Source organism: Penicillium canariense, assembly GCF_028826845.1.
Source record: "Penicillium canariense strain IBT 26290 chromosome Unknown utg000002l_segment0_segment0, whole genome shotgun sequence".
Classification (NCBI taxonomy): Eukaryota; Fungi; Ascomycota; class Eurotiomycetes; order Eurotiales; family Aspergillaceae; genus Penicillium; species Penicillium canariense.
The window spans coordinates 408,321-427,357 of NW_026622729.1; the positions used below are offsets into that span (position 1 = coordinate 408,321).

The following is a 19,037-nucleotide window of genomic DNA, read 5'->3' on the forward strand; positions in this document are numbered from 1 at the left end:
TTGATCGTTGGGACCCCATTTCATCGACTTGTGTTGCCCGAGTACCCAACACGAATATAGTAACTGGTTACTAAATCCAAGATAAATCCGCTAAACTCTTTGCTCCAATATTCATCGATTTGATGTGAAATTGGTCGGAATATCGTCCGGAGAAAGATACCTCCGTGTAGAGTAGTCACGTGAGTATCTTTTGGTTGGCAATATGAGGGCACTATTGCTCAGGTATACGGAGTACATGGACGGGGATAGTTACTAGCTATAAGTTAGTTAATTAACTATGATACCCTATTATATAAGCACTAGAATCTCGCCCAGTTTCATCACACCTATTCATTACAGGGAGCGTTTTTATAAAGTAGACATAGCTAGAGGATGGCTTTATTAGGAGATATATATATTACTGTTTGCACCATTCATTCGCTGCTATTATACGTATCTACAAAGCTATTAATACAGTATCTCAATAGCTATACAATATGTTAGGCTGCTGACGTACCAAGCGAAGTCAAACAAGATAAATTCCTGTTAAAATCTAGCTTCGGGAGTCAAGCATTCATTATTACATCAGTCCATGACAATATCTAGCATTTCTCTACGAGGAAAAATCATGTAGTAGACGATTCCTCATCTTTAATAGTACTGCATACTATTCGAATATTCTTCCCGTGAAAATCGCTATGGCACGCCTCAAGAACCTCGGTGTTACTACTACAGGTGTCAACCCACCGCCAACATGCCTTCTATGCGAGATGGAAATCCCATATGTGCATGATTCTGGAATTGCAGGGTGCCCGACATGGGATCGGACTCCGGAGAGTGATCAGCTGCTCAAATGTCAATGGAGGGGTTACTGGCGATCCAGACTAAAACATGTAATGGTGCCATCCATCCAGATAGAAGAGGCATGCTTTGGTGATATGCCCCGATTATGGTCATGTTTCTGTCGAGCTAGTAAGTTCCAGATAATATTTCGAGCTTAACATAACTAACTAGTATAGTAATCAAGGAGTCAGATACTAAGTATCATCTAACGGGTATTAACATGCTACAAGAACGAAGTAGTGAGCCCTACCACCTTCCGAAAGACCCAACAATCGCGAGAATTGGTGGAAGGAAAAACGCCCGATACGATAATGCTACCTTTATTGAATTCTACGCGGCGAAGATGAAAAGACAGCCATCCCAGTATAAAGGGCAGCGACTGGGGTTTATTATTCATGCTCATTGCTGGATACTTTTTGGCCGAGCTCTGGGAGCGATGCCAACTGAGATTAAACTCGCGAAGTTTATCCAGTCTTCCCGGAATCACTGGCGCAAGGAAAATCTGCACGGCTTGACAGATCACAACATTAACTGGGTCAAGCCGAACCAAGCCCTATCAGAGCGTGAACACAGCTGTGATATTTATCAGAACCCACTAGTTATACCAGCACTTCAAGAAGTGATTACCCGCGCAAATACAGGTCACTCCATATTTCCTTGTTTCAGCAAGCTTCCGATAGATATTACCGTCCTGATATCTGAGTGGGTCTGCCCAGCTGATTACACCTTGGATGATGTTGCAAACATGCGCAATATGCTTTTCACATTTCAATGGAACTTGCCCGATTGGTTTTGGCGAAGACGACTACAAGAAGATTTATTCTTCGAGTTAGATATTCTCAGGAAGTCTAGCTCTCCGGTGAACTGGCAGGGGTTACGACTTGATTTGATGAGCCTTGTGTCAGATCGAACATGGTATACTACCAGGGGTCTGGCAAATCGTGAACGTATACTCAGAAATGTGGCTGCTATCGGAAGGGGCGCGGGAATGAGCTAAGAGAAGAGAGCTTTGCTTTTACAAAAATTGCTATAGGAAATGCTTTAAGAATTGCCATCTAAATCGATTTGTTCAACAATGTTTTCGAAGCTATATCACATATTGGAAGGGATCTGTACCTACCTTATCCGGTTACCCCGGGTGACCTAATTCAATGATTCTATGCCTTGCTGTTTCATTTCGAGATACTAAGGTATTGAGTAGGCTCAAGTAAACCGCTTATAGCGAACTATGTTGATCATATTCTTTGGGTCAGTTGAATTAACAAACATTGACCTTGAGACTTGACAACCCTGTCTACTCCTTTTCCTCTGGCAACCAGTGTATTCTATCTTTCACTCCATTATTTTAATACTGTTTATAGATTCTATGGAATAGACACTAGTTCCTTATTTCTGTGCAAGTTTAATAGCTACTATATGGAGAATACACATACTGTACTTTATTCTTAGGTAGCAAACAATATCCTGTTTGGGTAAGGACCAAGTGCTAGGCAGGAAGTAGGTCGAAATGGATTGTTACTTATCCCCTACCTAAAATACCTAGGTGGCTAGCCATCAAAATAGGCAGCAACTGGACAATTAGTTCACCCGCCTCCATATGATTTCGCTTTGAATGAGGCGTTGCTGAATTGAGAAGGGGGCCTCAGGGCAAGGGCTGTAGGATTGACGGATTGTTTGCTTCATCCCAGCAAGTATCTAGCCTCCCCTCTTTCGTTTCCTTTCTTCATTCTTTTACCTCTCTTCCTCGTCTCGTTTGCTTCATGCAAATGCATTTGTGCCTGGTATTCTTTCTCTTCCTTGTTTATCTGTAGGCAGTAATAGGTCAATGATGCCTAAGTAGAGAATGATGCTTATACACAGGGTTATTTATATAAGATCAGAACTCCGCTTAGATGGCACCAAGACCTCTCCTGTCCAGCGAAGCCACCATGACCACTGTGAGCGAGGAAATATCAATTATGCTTAAAACACTAACAGCTGTTAGTACCTCCGCAACAACGCTATCACTCAAGAAATCGAACTCATTTCAAGAAGACGCCCCGAGTCGGTTCTGTACGGGGTTTGGACCGCAATTCTAGCGCTACAGTTCCCTATTACCCGGGGATATGTCACGCGTCCCCAAGATCAGCATACGTCCCAGGGTGGCCAGCGCGGGTTTTCTGATCTACACATTTTTCAGTACGCTGGCAATGCGACCCAAGCAAACAAATTTCTTATGGTGCAGTGCAAGACGGCCGGTACTGAGACTCGTACTGCTATTTGGGACGACGCCGTCGACCAGTTAAGCCGATACTTGAGCAGCTCACACGGTACTCGTCGACGCGCAGATCGCACCCCTGTGTATGGAATAGCTGCTATCGGCAGATGCATACGCGTTTACAAATACGACGATGTGAACCGGCAAGTTCTCGACTGGGCACCAAGGGGAATGACACGGGGCGCAATTTGGGATGTGAAGGATCATGCCCGGCAAGTACAGCGTATTTTGGATCACATACTCGACAATCACTAGATATGTGTTCCACGGCCGTAGCAGTTGCCTTTGTTTAGAGTAGACGTCTCCAGATATCGAGACACGAATTATCAAGCTCATTGAATATCACTTCGTCAGTTTACATAACAGAAGAATAGGGGAATTTGCTGTCACCGGGGATCACGGAGTAGTATACGAAGTGATGGAAACGTCGCACTATTGAACCCGTAAAATTACCTGGAAGGATAATGTCAGCGGGGACCACGTTAACTAGCTATGTTAACTAGTATTTAGCAAAGGCCATTGCCATACCGGGAAGGGCAATAAATTATTACGTTCTGATCTCTCAGCAACCATTGGATAGTTAGTTTACTTCCAGGCTCATCGCTTAGCTTTTGGAATTCCCGTGTGGGATCAATGAAGCAATCAAATGATACCTACCAAACTATATCGCTACTTTCCATAACAAGGATTTGACGCCGGTCTAAATTTCTCTTCCACCAACTATCGGGATCTACGCGTGATGTTTTTTTTTCAAAACAAGAGCAATCGAAAGGGAGGAACAATGGGCAAAGTATTTATCTGCTCTTTTGACTAAAATGTTGAGTGAATGTTATACTTTTTAATTATGCCTTGCAGTATGTACAAGACTAAATAATTGTCGGGGTTGTAGTCCATTCCCACCCGTCGGCCTTTGCCAGGATATGACTAATCAATTTGAGTGAACCCAGAGAGTGACGCAACCGATCTCGTATGTCGTTTGAAGTCTTTGGTCACTACGAATACATAGAGCACAGTCGGTTCATGACCCATTGGCCGGAAAATGTGATGGGACAGCAGCGATGGCATCTCCTTCCTCAGTCGGTACCCACTTCGAAGAGTCGGACTGGCAATATGGACCTCACGCCACCAAAAGACATAGGCGAGGATCGACCGCGGGCGCTTCAAGGCCCTCCCCTCGTGAAATTGGATTTATGAGGGAGTCCCAGAATGACGGCTCTGCTAGCTTTCTTGGAAGCTCGAGTGGTATCCATTTCATTCGACATGTATACAATGCTTTTGCTCGCCGGTCGGCGGACTTGCAACAGAATCGAGCGCGCGACAGAAGCTCGGTCCCTGGCGAAGATGACCGATTGCAACGAGGGGCTGAAAATGCACATGGCATTGATGAATTCTGGCTGCCAGACGAGATCGATTTTGTACCAGCTGCTGCATTCACCTTTGAGGACCTTGTCAACTGGACGCGTCGTTATTTCGAAAATTGGCATCCAATCTTTCCGTGCCTTCATGCGCCGACTGTATTGAAGGCCATGGAAACACTAGGGAATCAAGGGCTGGAGGCAGTCAATCGCTTGGACATGATAGTAATCCGATCTCTCATCTCAATATCTCTTGGGGATGGTCGCCAAGCAACAGCCCCCAAATCGAAAATGAGGCCAATTCCTGCAACCCTGGTATTTCAGACCGTGCAACAGGTCATGCAAGATATCCAAAGCCTCCTTGCCGAGCCAACGACGCTTATGCTGCTCCAAGCGGCTTTTACCGCCCAGCTAGCGCTCACTTCACTTCTGCGTCTCAATGCAGCCTCTCGCATAGGGGGCGTTATCACCCGCACCGCGTTTCATCTGGGCTTGCATCGCTGTCCTACGCGTTTTCAATGTTTCAACAGTGAGGATGTCGACATTCGAAGGCGCCTGTTCTGGTCCATCTATTCACTGGAACGGTACCTGTCTCAGGCCCTTGGAATTCCCCTCAGCTTACGAGACGACGACATTGATGTATGCTACCCAGGCGCCGAAAGACATGCCATCCCCAAACCTACGATATCTGATGACCAACGCCTGCGGCTGCTCCGCAATCTCGCTAAATTTGCCAGGATACGAGGTTTGATATTGGAGCTTCGCAACAAGTCCGTTCTTCACAGCCATGCCGGTGCGTTGGAGGCCTCCCATGTTAACGGCGAACTCTCCCAGTGGTGGAACGAAGTCTATGATGATGTCAATCCCGTCGATGATTATGCAGACGCCGAATCAGGAGCACGCCCCGTGCTCACTCCCTATCACCGGTTATTGCTGAAGATTCTTAGGCATGAAGCAATTATCTCGATGAATCGGCCACTTCTTGCCACAGACAAACCTACTCCAGATTATAAACATGCTCTGCAAACATGCATTGCTTCGTCTCGATCTTTGTTGGCTGCATTGAAGGAATACATGTCTTCTGGGTCTAATGCACCACTCTCGTGGCCGTCCTTTACCTGGATAACATGGATGGCCTGTCTCATTTTGATGTACGCATCATGGGAGGGCCATTTCCCGGTGCCCACAGCATTAAAATACGCAAAAATGGGGGTCCAAGTTTTGGAAAATATTGCCTTGCGTGGTAGTACCTGGCCGGAAACATGTATCGAGGCAATCAAGAGCATGGAGACGGCTTTATCGGCAAACATCTCTGGCAGACAAGCAAGTGGAACTGTAGCCAAGTCAGCAGGTTCAGACAGTGCTGCGAATCTGAATCAGGCTCCTGTGGATCAGAATGCTTCAAATGGGAACAATGGCTTGTTTCATCGAAATGAAAGAGGTCTCTCAAGTCGCATAAACCGAGCCCCTGTCCAGTATGGCCATCCAGAAATCAGCGGATACCAAGGCAGCATATTCCCGCCGGTCGCACAGCAGTCTGAAATTCGCATGTCTACTGTCCAAGGAGTCGATCGAGCAGAACATTATGATTCTGCAATATTTTCGACGCCCAAAACTCCCGGGAATGAGATCAACGACCCTTCAAATAATGACTTTAATCTGGATGGTCTAAGCTCGGCTGGCCTCATATTTGGCAATATGGTCAACAACAATACAGCCTTCTGCCCAGGAATTGGAAGTCAGGATTCATTACCCTTTTCGGACCCGTCGTCTCTTTTTATTAACGACCTATGGAGCGTCGCTGATGGCCCATGGATGATTCATGGGAATTTTCTGTGATTCCCTATTGACAACATTTGTATAATTTCTCACATATTGACGGTGGTTGTTCACCTCTAACAAATGCTCAATTAGCGATATAAGCAAATCGCGACACAAAATCCACAGACTTGTGGAGAACACCTATGATTTCAGATCACACAGACTATTCCTTTTTGTTGTCTCCAACGGAGTCACCGTTCTGTAGTACCGGCCTGATCAACTCAAGCCTGGGTTCTTCACCCGGACATGTCTTTCTCCTTGTGGATCCCCGGAAGTTCCAATCCCCGTCCGAGCACCAATCATTGGGCTCAATCTCCCGGACATTGAAATCTCCGACGAACCATTCGGAGGGGCATTGGTTGAAGCCACTCGCATGAGGGTCTTGATCGTTGATTGTCCATCCAAGTAAGTTTAGTCTGACTCGGTAAGTTGGCGAAAGCAGTCTTGAAATCCCCGCATGTACTCAATTCTTACCCTTCCATCAATCTAAATTTTTTCTTGCAAGCAGAGCCCCCCAGCGCAGATTTCAAGATGTCTCCCTCGGTTGTTTCTGGCGACAAGACCTACAGCATCGCGGCTATTCCTGCTGATGGAATTGGACCCGAGGTTATCGAGGCCGGTATCACGGCTTTGAATGCCCTGACCGATACTCTGAAGACTTTCAAGCTCGAGTTCAAGAATTATGACTGGAGCTCTGAGACCTATAAGAAGACTGGCAAATATATTCCTGATGGCGGTCTTGAGGAGTTGAAGAAGCATGATGCGATCTTTTTCGGTGCAGTCGGCGCTCCTGGCAAGTAACCAAGAGCATTTAAAGTCTCCACCGTTCTAATAAACCCGATTAGATGTCCCTGATCACATCTCTCTCTGGGGTCTCCGTCTTGCCATTTGCCAGCCGCTGCAGCAGTACGCCAACGTGCGCCCAACCAGAGTGTTCCGCGGCACCGAGTCGCCATTGCGCAAGTGCAAGACTGGTGATCTCGACTGGGTTATCATTCGGGAGAACAGCGAGGGCGAATACGCCGGCCAGGGTGGCCGATCTCACACCGGCAAGCCCTGGGAGGTTGCGACCGAGGTTTCTATTTTCTCTCGCCACGGAATCGAGAGAATTATGCGCTTTGCCTTTGAGACTGCCCAGAGGCGCCCGCGTAAACTCCTGACTGTAGTCACCAAAAGCAATGCCCAGCGCAATGGGATGGTTCTTTGGGACGAAGTTGCCAAGTCCGTCGCTGAGGACTTCCCTGAAGTCACCGTTGACAAGATGTTAGTCGATGCGATGACTACCCGCATGGTCCTGAAGCCCGAGAGTCTGGACACTATTGTTGCCACCAACCTGGTAAATACATCTAATCATGGCCTGGTATCTTTATTCGATTTGCTAATGCGCCACTAGCACGCTGACATCCTGTCCGATCTGGCTGCTGCTCTGGCTGGATCCATTGGCATCGCGCCTACCTCCAACCTTGACCCTACACGTCAGTATCCCAGCATGTTTGAGCCGATTCATGGCTCTGCATTCGACATTACTGGCATGGGAATCTCCAACCCTGTGGCCACCTTCTGGACTGCCGCGGAAATGCTCTCATGGCTGGGCGAGGAGGATGCCTCCAAGAAGCTCCTGGACTGTGTCGAGAATGTCTGCGAGCAGGGCATCCTCACCCGTGATCTTGGTGGACAAGCAACAACGAAGGAGGTCACTGACGCTGTGGTGGCTGAAATCAAGAAGCTGTCGTCTAAATAGAGACGGTTAGATGCTGGGATTATTAGAACTGTGTCATAAGATGTACGACGTACCTGTGTGAAATTGTAAATGGACATGGGCATGGACATCAACACACCCAAATTGCCCTTCACTTACCACTATCGATTGTAGAGTGTTAATGGGAAATGAAGGGCCACACAATATCAACACCCGTTGCTGAAGAGACAAAAGACATCATAAAAACTTGTCATGAATGTGCTTGAGGCGTACGTCATGAATATGTTGCTCCAGCATTTCCTCCACCTTCCATATTTGCCAGCAAGTATCCTTCTCGACTCCAAATCTCAGATGCCTCGGATTAGAAGTACTGTCATATCCCAACGGAAATCAAGGCCAAGATCGAAGAAAAGTCTCCGTATTCTTTTGTCTTTGCACATCATATCAGCCAAGTCAGCTGCTCTATTAGCGGCTCCTGCGCGCGAAGAAGTACATCCGAGGAAATCCCGCGGCCTGCCTTGTCAGCCTACCTTTCGTAAAGTTCAGCCAAGCTAAATTTGCCATGCTGTTTTCATAGACTTACTTCTTCCCAGTTCGGGGTACGGCGACCGTTCACCTCAAGGACTTCCAAATGGTTGGTGCTGTCCATCTGATTAGATCTGTGACTCCCATTGAGATCAAGGTTCAGGTCCAGTCACCTTGAGGCCCAGGCATTCTGCCCCTTTCACACTTCCTTATTTTCCAATGCTCAAAGCAAATACCCCGCCCCAGCACGATGTCATCCGGCAAGATCAAAGTCTTCATCAAAGCACTCGGCTTCTTTGTCCTGCACTTTGGCCGTAGTCCTGTCCAGCGTGTCGCCGCATGCGGTCATAGTTGGACGTGGCACAGTACCCCTGGTGCACAGAAGGTCGTGGTCCTGGGTGGATCTTTCGCGGGCATTGAGCTCGTGAACTGACTGGTCGAGACGCTGCCGACTGGATACAAGGCTGTGTGGATCGAGAAGAACTCTAATCTCAACTACTCGTTCAACTCCCCAAGGTTTTCCGTTTTAACAGGACATGAGCAGACAGCCTTCATTCCATATGATGGTGTTGCCAAAGGAGCACCCCCGGGAATATTCGCCCGCATCCAGGACAGGGCGGTTGCGATCACGGAGAATCAAGTACTGCTAGCGTCCGGAGACCATGTCGAATACGCATACCTCGCCATCGAGACAGGGTCGTTTCAGCCATTGCCTGTCCAGCTAGTGTCCACGGAGCTCAACGGGGCCTGTCATGAGCTAAAGGGTGTTCAGCAGATTATCATGGCCAGTCAGAAAATTGCCATCATATATTGATGTCTTCTAGGGATGGAAAGTTGGATCTTGGGATTGAGTCTGCGTGGAAGCAATATGGAGTTGACTTCAAGCGGGCTAATCAAGCCATCACAGAGAGTGAAGCCGAAGCTACTGCCACTGTTTAGCTTTGACGTGTGTTTTAAGTCCCATGTGTTACAGTGGATTGAGCTCGAATCGATAAATATGTTCTCCAAAGGTATATGATCTGCTCGGTTACTCCAACCTCTAAAATTGTGGCCCTGCTTGCGCATATAAGGCTTTCACTAGAATTGGTTTAAATTAGTCAAATATTAGAAAAGAACCTCCACCTTCTAGGCAATTATAGCTCGGTGGGGCCTTCTCCGAAATTCCCCGATGGGATTGGGGGCTATCCTAATCGGGATTGTAAAAATGTGTCTCAAATCCTGGGCTACTATTCATCATTGCGGTGATTTCTCAATTATATATCTCTAACCCCAGATAGATGAGAATTTTCGCTCGCATCAAGTTCACCAAGGTATTGGCATTCCGACCACATTAAAAAATGCGACAGAATGTGTGGTCAGAGTGGCGTCAGTATAAGGAAACCCGCTAAGTAGTCACTGAAGCTGAGTGCCAGCCTCACTTGAAAATTTCTTTGCTGCTTTATCGCTTATGGGATGGAGGCACAGTTCAAGCGAGCTAACCTTTCACTCCACATAATACCCAGGCCCCGCTACGGTAAACCACCGCAACTGAAAAAGCTTGGGGTGCTGTTGCAAATAACTTTCCGTGCGCAATCGGCTCAAATCCATGAGATTCAGGAACACAGTGCTGTACAGCTTCACTTCGTGCACAAAGCTATGTGTATCACCACTTTCCATGTTTCTCGAGGTTTCAAATTCAGTGTTCCTAAATTCCGAAAAAGACTAGACCTTTTTTATTATTGCGAGTTATAAATCTATATTTTCGATCCCCCGATCGGCGGAAATCGGCACCTGAACGGGGGGGGCCGAAGCCACGTCGGCACGCCGATACGGAGGAAGAGAAGGCCCGAGGGTAGGGTTTCTGCCGCAAATCACGACGCGGGCATAGGCCACTTACGCCGCAACTAAATCCTGCCGCAGCACGAGCCGTGGGCCCTAGCGCCATTGAGTAACGGCTACCCAGCCCCGGGGGCTGCAGCCAATGGCGTCGCGAGGCCGCATACTCGATAGTTCCTCCGTTTATCGGTCCTTTTACCCCGGAGTCGACCCAGCCCCAACGAAACAAGAAACCCAGCGGATCACACACGGCCTTTGCGTCACGGCTGTACACGGAAGGTGACCCCTTCCGCTGCAGTCGGGTCATGAGTACGGGAATTCTCGGTGGAACGGGAGGTTGCCATTGGCGGCGGAGGCCTGGTCTCCGCGTATCCGATGGGCGGTACCGCCCAGGGGCTTTTTCGGTGGCTGTTAGGGCTTGGAAGAGTGGATGGCTTCAACGCGATTGTGCATATTATTGTTCGCCGACTTGCTTCAAGCCGACGCAGGATCCGTGACGTACGGAAACTTTCGGGATCCCTGCCGTCTGTAGGGCATACACGACAATGAGGGCTGGCGGGACTCGAATATACTTATAGATGCTCAGCTCCCATACGGCTCGCGAGGTTTTTGTTTAGATTTAGATTGAATTCAAGCCAATTAAAACATCCTTCCATCCCCCTCCTTTCCCCTCCTCCCAGATAAGCATAATCTTGACATGGCTCCCTCTTTGAATGACGTCCCTGTCAACCAGCCTGTCTCGGGTTCGGCCTGCCGAGTCGGCATCAATGGCTTCGGTCGTATTGGTTAGTGACCACAAGAGTACACTCACATACTTTGGGGTCGACGCATACTCACACAAATCACTTGCTCAGGCCGCAATGTTCTCCGTGCTGCTCTAGTCCGCTCCGACATCCAAGTCAATGCCATTAATCACACCTGCGTGACCGTCCAAGACCTCGTCCACCTCATTCGCTATGATTCCTCCATGGGAAACCTTGACGAGCGCACCGACATCCAAATCGTCTCTGACAGCCTCATCACCATCGACGGCAGACGAATTGCACTTACATCCGAGCGGGACCTGAAGAAGCTCAACTGGGCTGCCCTTGGCGTCGACTATGTGCTTGAGTGCACTGGCAAATTCACAAAGCGAGATCTCGCCATTGAGCATGTCACTTACGGCCAAGCCAAGCGGGTGCTGATCTCCGCGCCTAGCTCGGACTCTCCTACCTTTGTCTATGGTGTGAACTCGGACTTGTATACTCCCAGTGAGGAGTGCCGCGTGGTATCTAATGCTAGCTGCACCACCAACTGCGTCACTCCAGTCCTGAAGGTGCTGAATGACACATTCGGCGTCACACAGGGTTTCTTGACCACTGTCCATGCTGCAACTCGCTCCCAGCAGGTGTTGGACGGGTATAGCAAGAAGAGCCAGCGTCTGGGTAAGAGACCCTTGGACGATCTCATTTGGGAATTCAATCGCAATCTCTAACACATCATTTCCTGTATAGGTCGCAGTGTCTTCGGCAACATCATCCCCACCACCACTGGTGCCGCCAAAGCCGTCGCTTCCGTGCTTCCTGAGTTGAAGGGCAAGGTGACCGGCGTTTCCATCCGTGTCCCCACGTAAGCCTGCACTTTTTGATACGCACATTGAGGCCTTGAAGTGTAGAAACTAACTCAGTATAGACCCAATGTCTCGATGATCGACCTCACCATCAGCACTGAGAAGCCCACCAGCCTCGCCGAGATCCTCTCTGCATTCCGCGTCTCCGCGAAGTCCGACATGGCCGGCGTCCTCAGAGTGACCGACGAGGAGCTCGTCAGCTCCGACTATAACGGCAGTCCTTACAGCGCGATCATTGATGCACCTGCGTGTGCGGAGTTGAACCCTCAGGTACGGTTACCCTTCACTTTGCAATGTGGCCATGTACTAATTCTGATTCGGTGGTCAACAGTTCTTCAAGATCATGGCATGGTACGATAACGAATGGGGATACTCGAACCGTCTGCTTGACTTGACGACTTTGGTGCATGGCCAAGAGGCTGCGTGATTGATTTCATATTCTGGGCCTGGAGTTTGAAAGTTTTAGGAGCATAGATTCGGTGTTAGATCGTGATTCAACTAGAGGTTTCTTTCTTCTTTTCACCTACTCCTATTGCATAGTTAAGGGACGCCGGTTATTTAACCGGCTTCGACCGAAGGGGAGCATTGTGAGTATAAAAATGTGGTAAATAACATAAGAGATCTATTTTTGCGTACATCAGGACATGACTCCACGGGTATCTGTCATCCTCATCGAGACCATCTAATCCTCATCCATCGACTCCCAGCCATCGGGACCGTCAGCCTGGCCTGTCTCACCACCTTCCTCAGCGCCCTCATCGTCGGACTCTTCATCGTCAGCACCGACGCCAATAAGGCGCTCAGGCACATCACCAGCCAGATCGGGCATGCGCGAGACGAAAGCGCGGCGCACAGCTCCATTGGTCGAAGCGTCCCAGATTTGCACGGTACCCTTGCTACCGGCAACAGCCAAGCGGAAGCTGACCTCGGCGTCAGGGGCAAAGGCGGTCGAGAAGACCTTGCCGACATCCAGCTTGCGGGTGACAACCAGGCTGGGCTTGTCGTTTTCGACGTTCCACAGCTTGACCTCCTTGTCCGTGGAACCAGTGACTAGGAAGCCAGGGATAGTGCGGTTAATATCGAAGGACGAGACGGAAGAATCGTGGGCCTGCAGCGACCAGGCGGGCTTGGACTCGGCCGGAGTGGCGGGAACATTGCGGATGTCGAAGCGGTACACCATGCCGCCGTCGGTGGTGACATAGAAGTAGTTGGGATCGTGCGGGTCCCAGCGCACGCTCTCAACGTCGGTATCAACGCCCCAACGGGCAGTGGAGTCGGGGGGCACGCATGTCAGCTGCTACCACGGTGCGGTCGTATGAGCCGCTGAGGAGGATTGTAGACTCCTTCGGGTGCCAGTCGAGCGAGCAGACCTTGTCGGTGTGGTGCGAGTAAGACTTAGCACAGCTAGTGGTATTCAGATCCCACAGCTTGACAGTGCGATCTGCGGACGCGGATGCGAGCAGGTTGCGGTGTTGACGGTTGGCTGCCAGTGCCAGCACTGCGTCAATGTGATACTCGTCGTTCGCCTTGGACTTCTTCTTCTTTGACTTCTTCTTGGCCTGCGCCCCATCGCCGGCATCTTGGCCGCCCTGTCCCAGAATGGCGTTCGGGTACATGCTGTCCACAACATCCAGGTCCCAGATCTCAATGTCGGGCTCCATTGTTCCAATAGCCACAAAGTTTCCTGTTTTCCGATCCTCGCTGCCCTTGCCAACGGGAATGTCGAGCCATTCCACGCACAACGGAATGCCGGGAAGCATGATGTCGTGGTGCACGTAGAGGTTGTCCGCGCGGTCCTCGTAGACATAGACCTCGAGATGGGCGACCTCGTCCTCGACCTTTCCAGCCAAAAGGAGGTTATCCGTAGGCAGGATCTGGAGCTCTTCGCGGTCCTCATCTTCCTCGTCTTCAGGAATGACCAGGTACGGGTCCGCCTCGTTGGGCTGGTGGTAGGCCAGCGACTGCACGTTGCCGAACCGGGTGACCTTTTCGCCATCCTCGTCAATATCATCGCTATCGTAGTGGTCCATATCGAACTCCTTCAAAACGTCGTCGTCGCTAGAGCATCCAATTAGCTCACTGTCATCCTCCATCTCATTGTCCATAAACATACTCTGTCGACTTGGTATCATCGCCCTCCTTGGAAGGTTTCTTCTCACTCTCCTCATCCATAGCGTCCGCCTCCTTATTGTCTTCTTCCATGGCAGAATCATCCTCGCCATCGTCCATTTTGCCCGCTTTGGCGGCACTCAGGTCGTCCTGGGCCTCTTCAAGCTGCATGCGGGCAAGCTTGGATATCCGGCCCATCTCCTCCTCGTCGATCTCATATTTGGTAGGGAACTGGGCAGCGACACCTCGTCGCACCCAGGCCGTGGTCGTGATCATCGAAGACATTGTAAATGCTAATCACTGATGCACCGCTCTACCTTTTTTTTATCGGAGATATTTTTTTATCGGTGTGCTGGGAGGGGCGTTCCGCCCGGCAGAACTGAGAGATCGACTCACCGCCCGGGGGTTTTGCGGTGTCTGGCCGCTCTCGACAGTCCGTGCTGGAAGAGTTAGCATTGCTCGATTGCAATTCCGAGCTGTTTCTATTCTGCTGGACAATCCACTATCGCAACTATGCATTCTCACCTGCACACCCCGTATAACGTCAGTATGTCTCACCATCGGTCCCGACCCTTTCAACAGGTCCCGCAAAGCCTGGACCTCATACGATCAATACTAATTTGAGCCCTATAGACTGTGAGGAGATCATGACCGCCCTCGACGAGTGCCATGCCCGCGGATTCATTTACAAAGCCCTCGGAAACTGCAACGATATCAAACGCGAAGTGAACAAGTGCCTGTCTGTGGAGCGGTACGACCGGGCGAAGCAGAACCGGGACAACGCGCGCAGCAACCGGCGGCGCATTGAGGATATCTGGGCGCGAGAGCGGACCGTGGATCAGACTACTCAGAGTGCCAGCGCAGGGGACTCCAACTCTTCGAAGCATTGATTTTTCATCGCGCTGTGTGACGTGATCTGCGACTCTTCGAGCTGGAGTTTAGCGTGCTGCATTTCTTTCTGGGACTATGATTTCGGTCTGTCTCATCATCTCTTCCCTCTATGTATACGCAAAGGAGATATCTGTACGATAATGAAGGACTGAGTGAATATAACACGGGCTATGGAACCCGTGGTTCAGATGGAAAACCATCTAGGCTAGCAACTCAACTGTATCAACCCTCCAGCCGAACTTGTACTAGTCCCAAGCGTAAATGAAAGAAATGAAGCAGAATGAGTCCGATAGACTCGGTGGGCACTGAATACACTTTAAGTTGTACTTAGATACATTGATATTGAACTTTTAGATATGGATATCCAGCCCGAACGCCATGCCGTGGATGATAAAGAGAAACAGGTTTAATGCAACAGCAGCCCCACTCGGAGTGAAAAAGATTATGCGTCGACCTCCATAGCCGGGCCGGCCTCAGTCGAGAGTGCATCATCCTCATTTCCCTCACGAGGACCGCTTTTATGGTGTCGCCGTCTCCTCTTGTTCTTGGGAGCCTCAGCCTCCTCGCCATCAGGCTTCTCGGCAGTCTCGCTTTCCTTTGAGACCTCAGTAGGGTCTTTCTTCTTAGGCGTCTTGGCAGCACCAGGCTCCTGTGTCCGCTTCTTCGGCTTCTTCATACTCAGCGGATTGGGCGCCTTAGCCTTCTTCACGCTGGGCTTCTTTTTCTTCTCTGCGCCTTCTGCAGCATCTTCTGTATTCACCCTCGGCTTCTCTGGTAATCCAACACCGAGTTTCTCTCTCTCCACACCCTCGCGGATATTCTCAGACGGCGTACTCATCGGCTCCAGGACCATGACGGAGCGCTTGACGTAGATGATGGGCACACCGGGGATAGCCCGCGCACGAACGCGCAACGTGCGGGCACGGCGCAGAGCTTGTTCTTCCGCGCGCTCGTCATCACGCTTGCGCTTGCGCTGCTGGTTGTCGTTCCTGTCTACTTTTTTGACCGCTGGATCCGCAGTTGCGAGAATGTAATGCTCCTTGTTCTTCTTTGCATCGGCATTCGGCGAGAGCAAAGAGAGAAGGCAATCGACCTCATCGATTGGCTCCGAGCGTTCGTTGTGCGAACAGTGGCGGAGCGGGAGTATTGTTGGCGGGGGGAGGTGGAATGGACGATAGGGCTGGCCGGTCTTAGGATTGATGGGTTGAGAAGCCATGATGGCGGCGAGAGAGCATTTGGTCAGCACTGTAGGATATGTCAGCTGTAAGTGTCTCCATGCAAGTTTCTATTTGCCGCACGAGATCACAAGATCCGGGTTGGGAGGGTCAGTACTGACATGGCTTGACCTGGCCTTGGACTGTCCGCTCTAGCGCGGGCATCAAATCCATCTTGAAATTATGAACCGCTTGCAGGAAATTCGAATCCACTATGTGACAGCATATTAGCGTACTGATTTCTTTGGCGGCTCGGGAAGACAGGTCGTACCGAGCACCTGATACGCCTCACGGAAGCCGAACGTAAGCTCATACTGGTGCATGAGCTTGCGATACTTCTTGGAACGCTTGGCCCTCATTGTGAACGGTGGGGGTCAAGAAATTGGGTGTTGGAATCGATAGGTCGCGGAGGTTGCTGCGCTGCGGTAACGACGAAACTTTTTTCATTTTGCCGGGCGGCGGACGAGGCGGTGATGGTCTGTGCGGGGGGACTGAGAAGTATACACGCGATCCAGTCACTGCAAGATATGTTATGGTAGTCCTTTTTGAGGAGCTTTTGCGAGGGGTTTTAGAGAGTTGGGTGAGTCATTTTCTATTACTATGTCTCTGCTTGATTTCAGGCAGGGAAACAAAACGAGACCAGAACCATAAAAGAGCACCGTGTTCTATGCAACATGAATTAACCCCCTGTGAAACTCCAACAGCACCATAAATAAATTAAGAATAATTAAACGGAATGAGAATTCGTTCAGTCGTGAGGCGGAGGGCAAATCCGTTTGCATATGTCCCTTCAAGGTATGTCGGGTGGTCCGTAGCCGCCGTAGGTAGGGTCGTGTCCATCTGGCCGACTCCACCACACTTGTTTCTTGAGACAACACTGAATGGCATTCAGGGGTGTGAAAGACTGGAAGACCGGTGCAGGCTGCATGAATGGACCGGAAAATGGCGAGCTCAATTACGAGGTCGCCCGTCTCGTTTGCCGTACGAGGCTGAGATGGAGTGGCTCGGGCAATGGACAGTCCAACTAGGCTCCATCAACCATCCCATCTAGATCGTTGTAGCAACCCGAAAAATCAAGGGTTGCGGGGAACGCTAGTTCTGGTGTTGATCACCCAGCGCGCTTTTTGCAGGACGCAGCCACAACAGAAATATCGTCCATCTTGCCTGCGAACAACAATTAGCTTACTACGTGTCTTCGAGCGCATAGATGCCGAGATCCAACTCACCACCTTCAATCGCGATGCCTTCGTCCACCGCCTTTTCCATGTACGGACTCTCTGCGAATGGATCCTGAGCAATACTCAGAGCCGCATTAAGCAGTTCCCTAGCCACATAGACCATGCGTTCCTCCGACAGGTTTGGAGGCGGATTCACATTTTTGGCTTTGATGTGTCCCTCGTCCCATTTGTGAAGGCTATCCAGGATGATTTTGAGCACCTCGTGTTCCCACAGGTTGTCCATGACTCCGTCCGACAGCGCGAGAACGATATCATTTTCTTGAATGGCGACCTTGGATAGCACCGCGTCCTTGCGGGGAGTGTCGACGCTGTTGGTGCCCAGCTGCATGGGGCAATCGAACCAGTGCCATTGCTCCATGGTGCGGAAGAGTACTTTCTCTTCGCTCGGCCGGATCACGAGCACCTTGCAGTCGCCCAGATTTGTCACGTAGAGAAGAGGTTTCTGGGTACCGTCTGGTTCGCGCGTCCAGTGGAGGAGGGCGGTGGCTGACGTCGTCGTGCCGAGCCACTGGGTCGGGGAGGTGGTTGCGCGAATGGTTTCTTCGTATGCGGTCTGGAGGTACTCGACGGGGTCTAGGGTGGTTGCATTTTCAGATACTCGGCGCTCGACCTCGAGAGCCCAGAAGTGTAGGAGGAGTCTTGACCACAGTCTATAGAAGGAGAGAAGGAGAGTCAGCACATGCAAGCCTCGATAGATGATGAAATGAGATCCACTCACGCAGCATGGCCACGAGGCTTTGTCGCCCAGGCGCCTACTCCATCGTCAACGCCCAGAAAGTTCTCTGCAACGATGATCGCATCGTCGCCATTGTTCAGACCCCGGACCGGTTCGCCCTGGACGGATAATCTCTTATCCTGGCTCTGGGAGTGAGTTGTCAAGGGGTCCGAGAAAGACGAGGACGGCGGGGACAGGAAGGGAGGAGGAAACGGGTGCGCGGGCCGTTTGGCACACGGCGTAGCCGGTCTCGAAGCGAAAGGGCGAGCGTGCCAGGCCGAGCAGCTGGCGGTCGGGGCCGGGGGTGGTGATGCCGTATGAGGGCCACACAGCCGCGTGGTATCGGCGTGCCGACGACGGTCGGCGGGCCTGGCCCTGGACTGGGGCGGTTGGAGCGCCTCTGAGATTAAAAGACGCTCGCACGCTGGCTGCGGCTACTCCTGCGATCCACCGTCTAGTCGCCGGCCATGGAAGTGATGAGAGTGAAGGTGGAACCCCTGCCGTGGTCACCATGCCTGACTGGGCGCCTCTCCGCGCACCAAAGGAGGTTGAGGGTGGAATTCTGGGGGCCGTTAAGTCATGGCCTCCGAAGATAAGAAGAGAGCACAGAGGAAAGAGGAGCTAGAAAGTTGACGCCTACGGGAGGATGAAAAATGCAGAGGGCTCTCTCACCGGGGCCGATCAAGGCATCGCGAAGTTTCACTGGCCTGCAGCGCCGACGCCTGTGCTCTGCTCTACACAGTACCGCCCGTCATATGAAAGGTACGGCCACCTCCGCGACGCGGGATGCGCAACCCTTATTTCTAGACCGCCGGGCATACTTGCGAGACCTGCGAGACCTGCGAGACACTGGAATTGCCTTCTCGCATCCTACTTCGTTCCATTGGCCGTGTTAGAAACACCTGGAGGTACCGAACCTGACGCGGCATGGACTCCTACAGCCCCGAAGCCAAGCCCTGGCGGTTCT

At 50.8% G+C, this 19,037-nt stretch overlaps 10 protein-coding genes across 10 annotated transcripts; 7 read left to right on the forward strand and 3 right to left on the reverse strand.

Annotated features, from left to right (window-relative positions):
- Positions 1 to 677: 677 nt before the first annotated feature.
- Positions 678 to 1,819, forward strand: N7482_003334 (uncharacterized protein; the record flags this gene model as incomplete). The annotated part of the gene is made up of 2 exons (XM_056685459.1): positions 678 to 951; positions 999 to 1,819. The coding sequence occupies 2 exons, from the start codon at positions 678 to 680 to the stop codon at positions 1,817 to 1,819; spliced, it is 1,095 nt and encodes a 364-aa protein (XP_056544201.1).
- A 931-nt stretch (positions 1,820 to 2,750) lies between these two features.
- Positions 2,751 to 3,334, forward strand: N7482_003335 (uncharacterized protein; the record flags this gene model as incomplete). Its single annotated transcript, XM_056685460.1, has 2 exons — positions 2,751 to 2,759; positions 2,807 to 3,334. 2 exons carry the CDS (start codon positions 2,751 to 2,753, stop codon positions 3,332 to 3,334), a joined length of 537 nt encoding a protein of 178 aa, XP_056544202.1.
- An 803-nt stretch (positions 3,335 to 4,137) lies between these two features.
- N7482_003336 (CeGAL family transcription factor) lies at positions 4,138 to 6,273 on the forward strand (the record flags this gene model as incomplete). Its single annotated transcript, XM_056685461.1, has 1 exon — positions 4,138 to 6,273. One exon carries the CDS (start codon positions 4,138 to 4,140, stop codon positions 6,271 to 6,273), a length of 2,136 nt encoding a protein of 711 aa, XP_056544203.1.
- Positions 6,274 to 6,786: 513 nt separating this feature from the next.
- Positions 6,787 to 7,996, forward strand: N7482_003337 (putative tartrate dehydrogenase; the record flags this gene model as incomplete). Its single annotated transcript, XM_056685462.1, has 3 exons — positions 6,787 to 7,048; positions 7,101 to 7,591; positions 7,649 to 7,996. 3 exons carry the CDS (start codon positions 6,787 to 6,789, stop codon positions 7,994 to 7,996), a joined length of 1,101 nt encoding a protein of 366 aa, XP_056544204.1.
- A 733-nt stretch (positions 7,997 to 8,729) lies between these two features.
- N7482_003338 (uncharacterized protein) lies at positions 8,730 to 9,293 on the forward strand (the record flags this gene model as incomplete). The annotated part of the gene is given in 2 exon segments (XM_056685463.1): positions 8,730 to 8,903; positions 8,922 to 9,293. The coding sequence occupies 2 exon segments, from the start codon at positions 8,730 to 8,732 to the stop codon at positions 9,291 to 9,293; spliced, it is 546 nt and encodes a 181-aa protein (XP_056544205.1).
- A 1,698-nt stretch (positions 9,294 to 10,991) lies between these two features.
- On the forward strand, positions 10,992 to 12,330 carry N7482_003339 (type I glyceraldehyde-3-phosphate dehydrogenase; the record flags this gene model as incomplete). The annotated part of the gene is made up of 5 exons (XM_056685464.1): positions 10,992 to 11,079; positions 11,149 to 11,718; positions 11,788 to 11,902; positions 11,966 to 12,173; positions 12,235 to 12,330. 5 exons carry the CDS (start codon positions 10,992 to 10,994, stop codon positions 12,328 to 12,330), a joined length of 1,077 nt encoding a protein of 358 aa, XP_056544206.1.
- Positions 12,331 to 12,585: 255 nt separating this feature from the next.
- N7482_003340 (rRNA-processing protein PWP1) lies at positions 12,586 to 14,297 on the reverse strand (the record flags this gene model as incomplete). The annotated part of the gene is made up of 3 exons (XM_056685465.1): positions 12,586 to 13,197; positions 13,274 to 13,961; positions 14,017 to 14,297. 3 exons carry the CDS (start codon positions 14,295 to 14,297, stop codon positions 12,586 to 12,588), a joined length of 1,581 nt encoding a protein of 526 aa, XP_056544207.1.
- A 228-nt stretch (positions 14,298 to 14,525) lies between these two features.
- On the forward strand, positions 14,526 to 14,902 carry N7482_003341 (COX assembly mitochondrial protein; the record flags this gene model as incomplete). Its single annotated transcript, XM_056685466.1, has 2 exons — positions 14,526 to 14,559; positions 14,646 to 14,902. 2 exons carry the CDS (start codon positions 14,526 to 14,528, stop codon positions 14,900 to 14,902), a joined length of 291 nt encoding a protein of 96 aa, XP_056544208.1.
- Positions 14,903 to 15,345: 443 nt separating this feature from the next.
- N7482_003342 (rRNA-binding ribosome biosynthesis protein UTP23) lies at positions 15,346 to 16,476 on the reverse strand (the record flags this gene model as incomplete). Its single annotated transcript, XM_056685467.1, has 3 exons — positions 15,346 to 16,148; positions 16,240 to 16,329; positions 16,389 to 16,476. The coding sequence occupies 3 exons, from the start codon at positions 16,474 to 16,476 to the stop codon at positions 15,346 to 15,348; spliced, it is 981 nt and encodes a 326-aa protein (XP_056544209.1).
- A 749-nt stretch (positions 16,477 to 17,225) lies between these two features.
- Positions 17,226 to 18,889, reverse strand: N7482_003343 (uncharacterized protein; the record flags this gene model as incomplete). Its single annotated transcript, XM_056685468.1, has 5 exons — positions 17,226 to 17,281; positions 17,344 to 18,005; positions 18,074 to 18,216; positions 18,308 to 18,632; positions 18,816 to 18,889. 5 exons carry the CDS (start codon positions 18,887 to 18,889, stop codon positions 17,226 to 17,228), a joined length of 1,260 nt encoding a protein of 419 aa, XP_056544210.1.
- Positions 18,890 to 19,037: the final 148 nt, after the last annotated feature.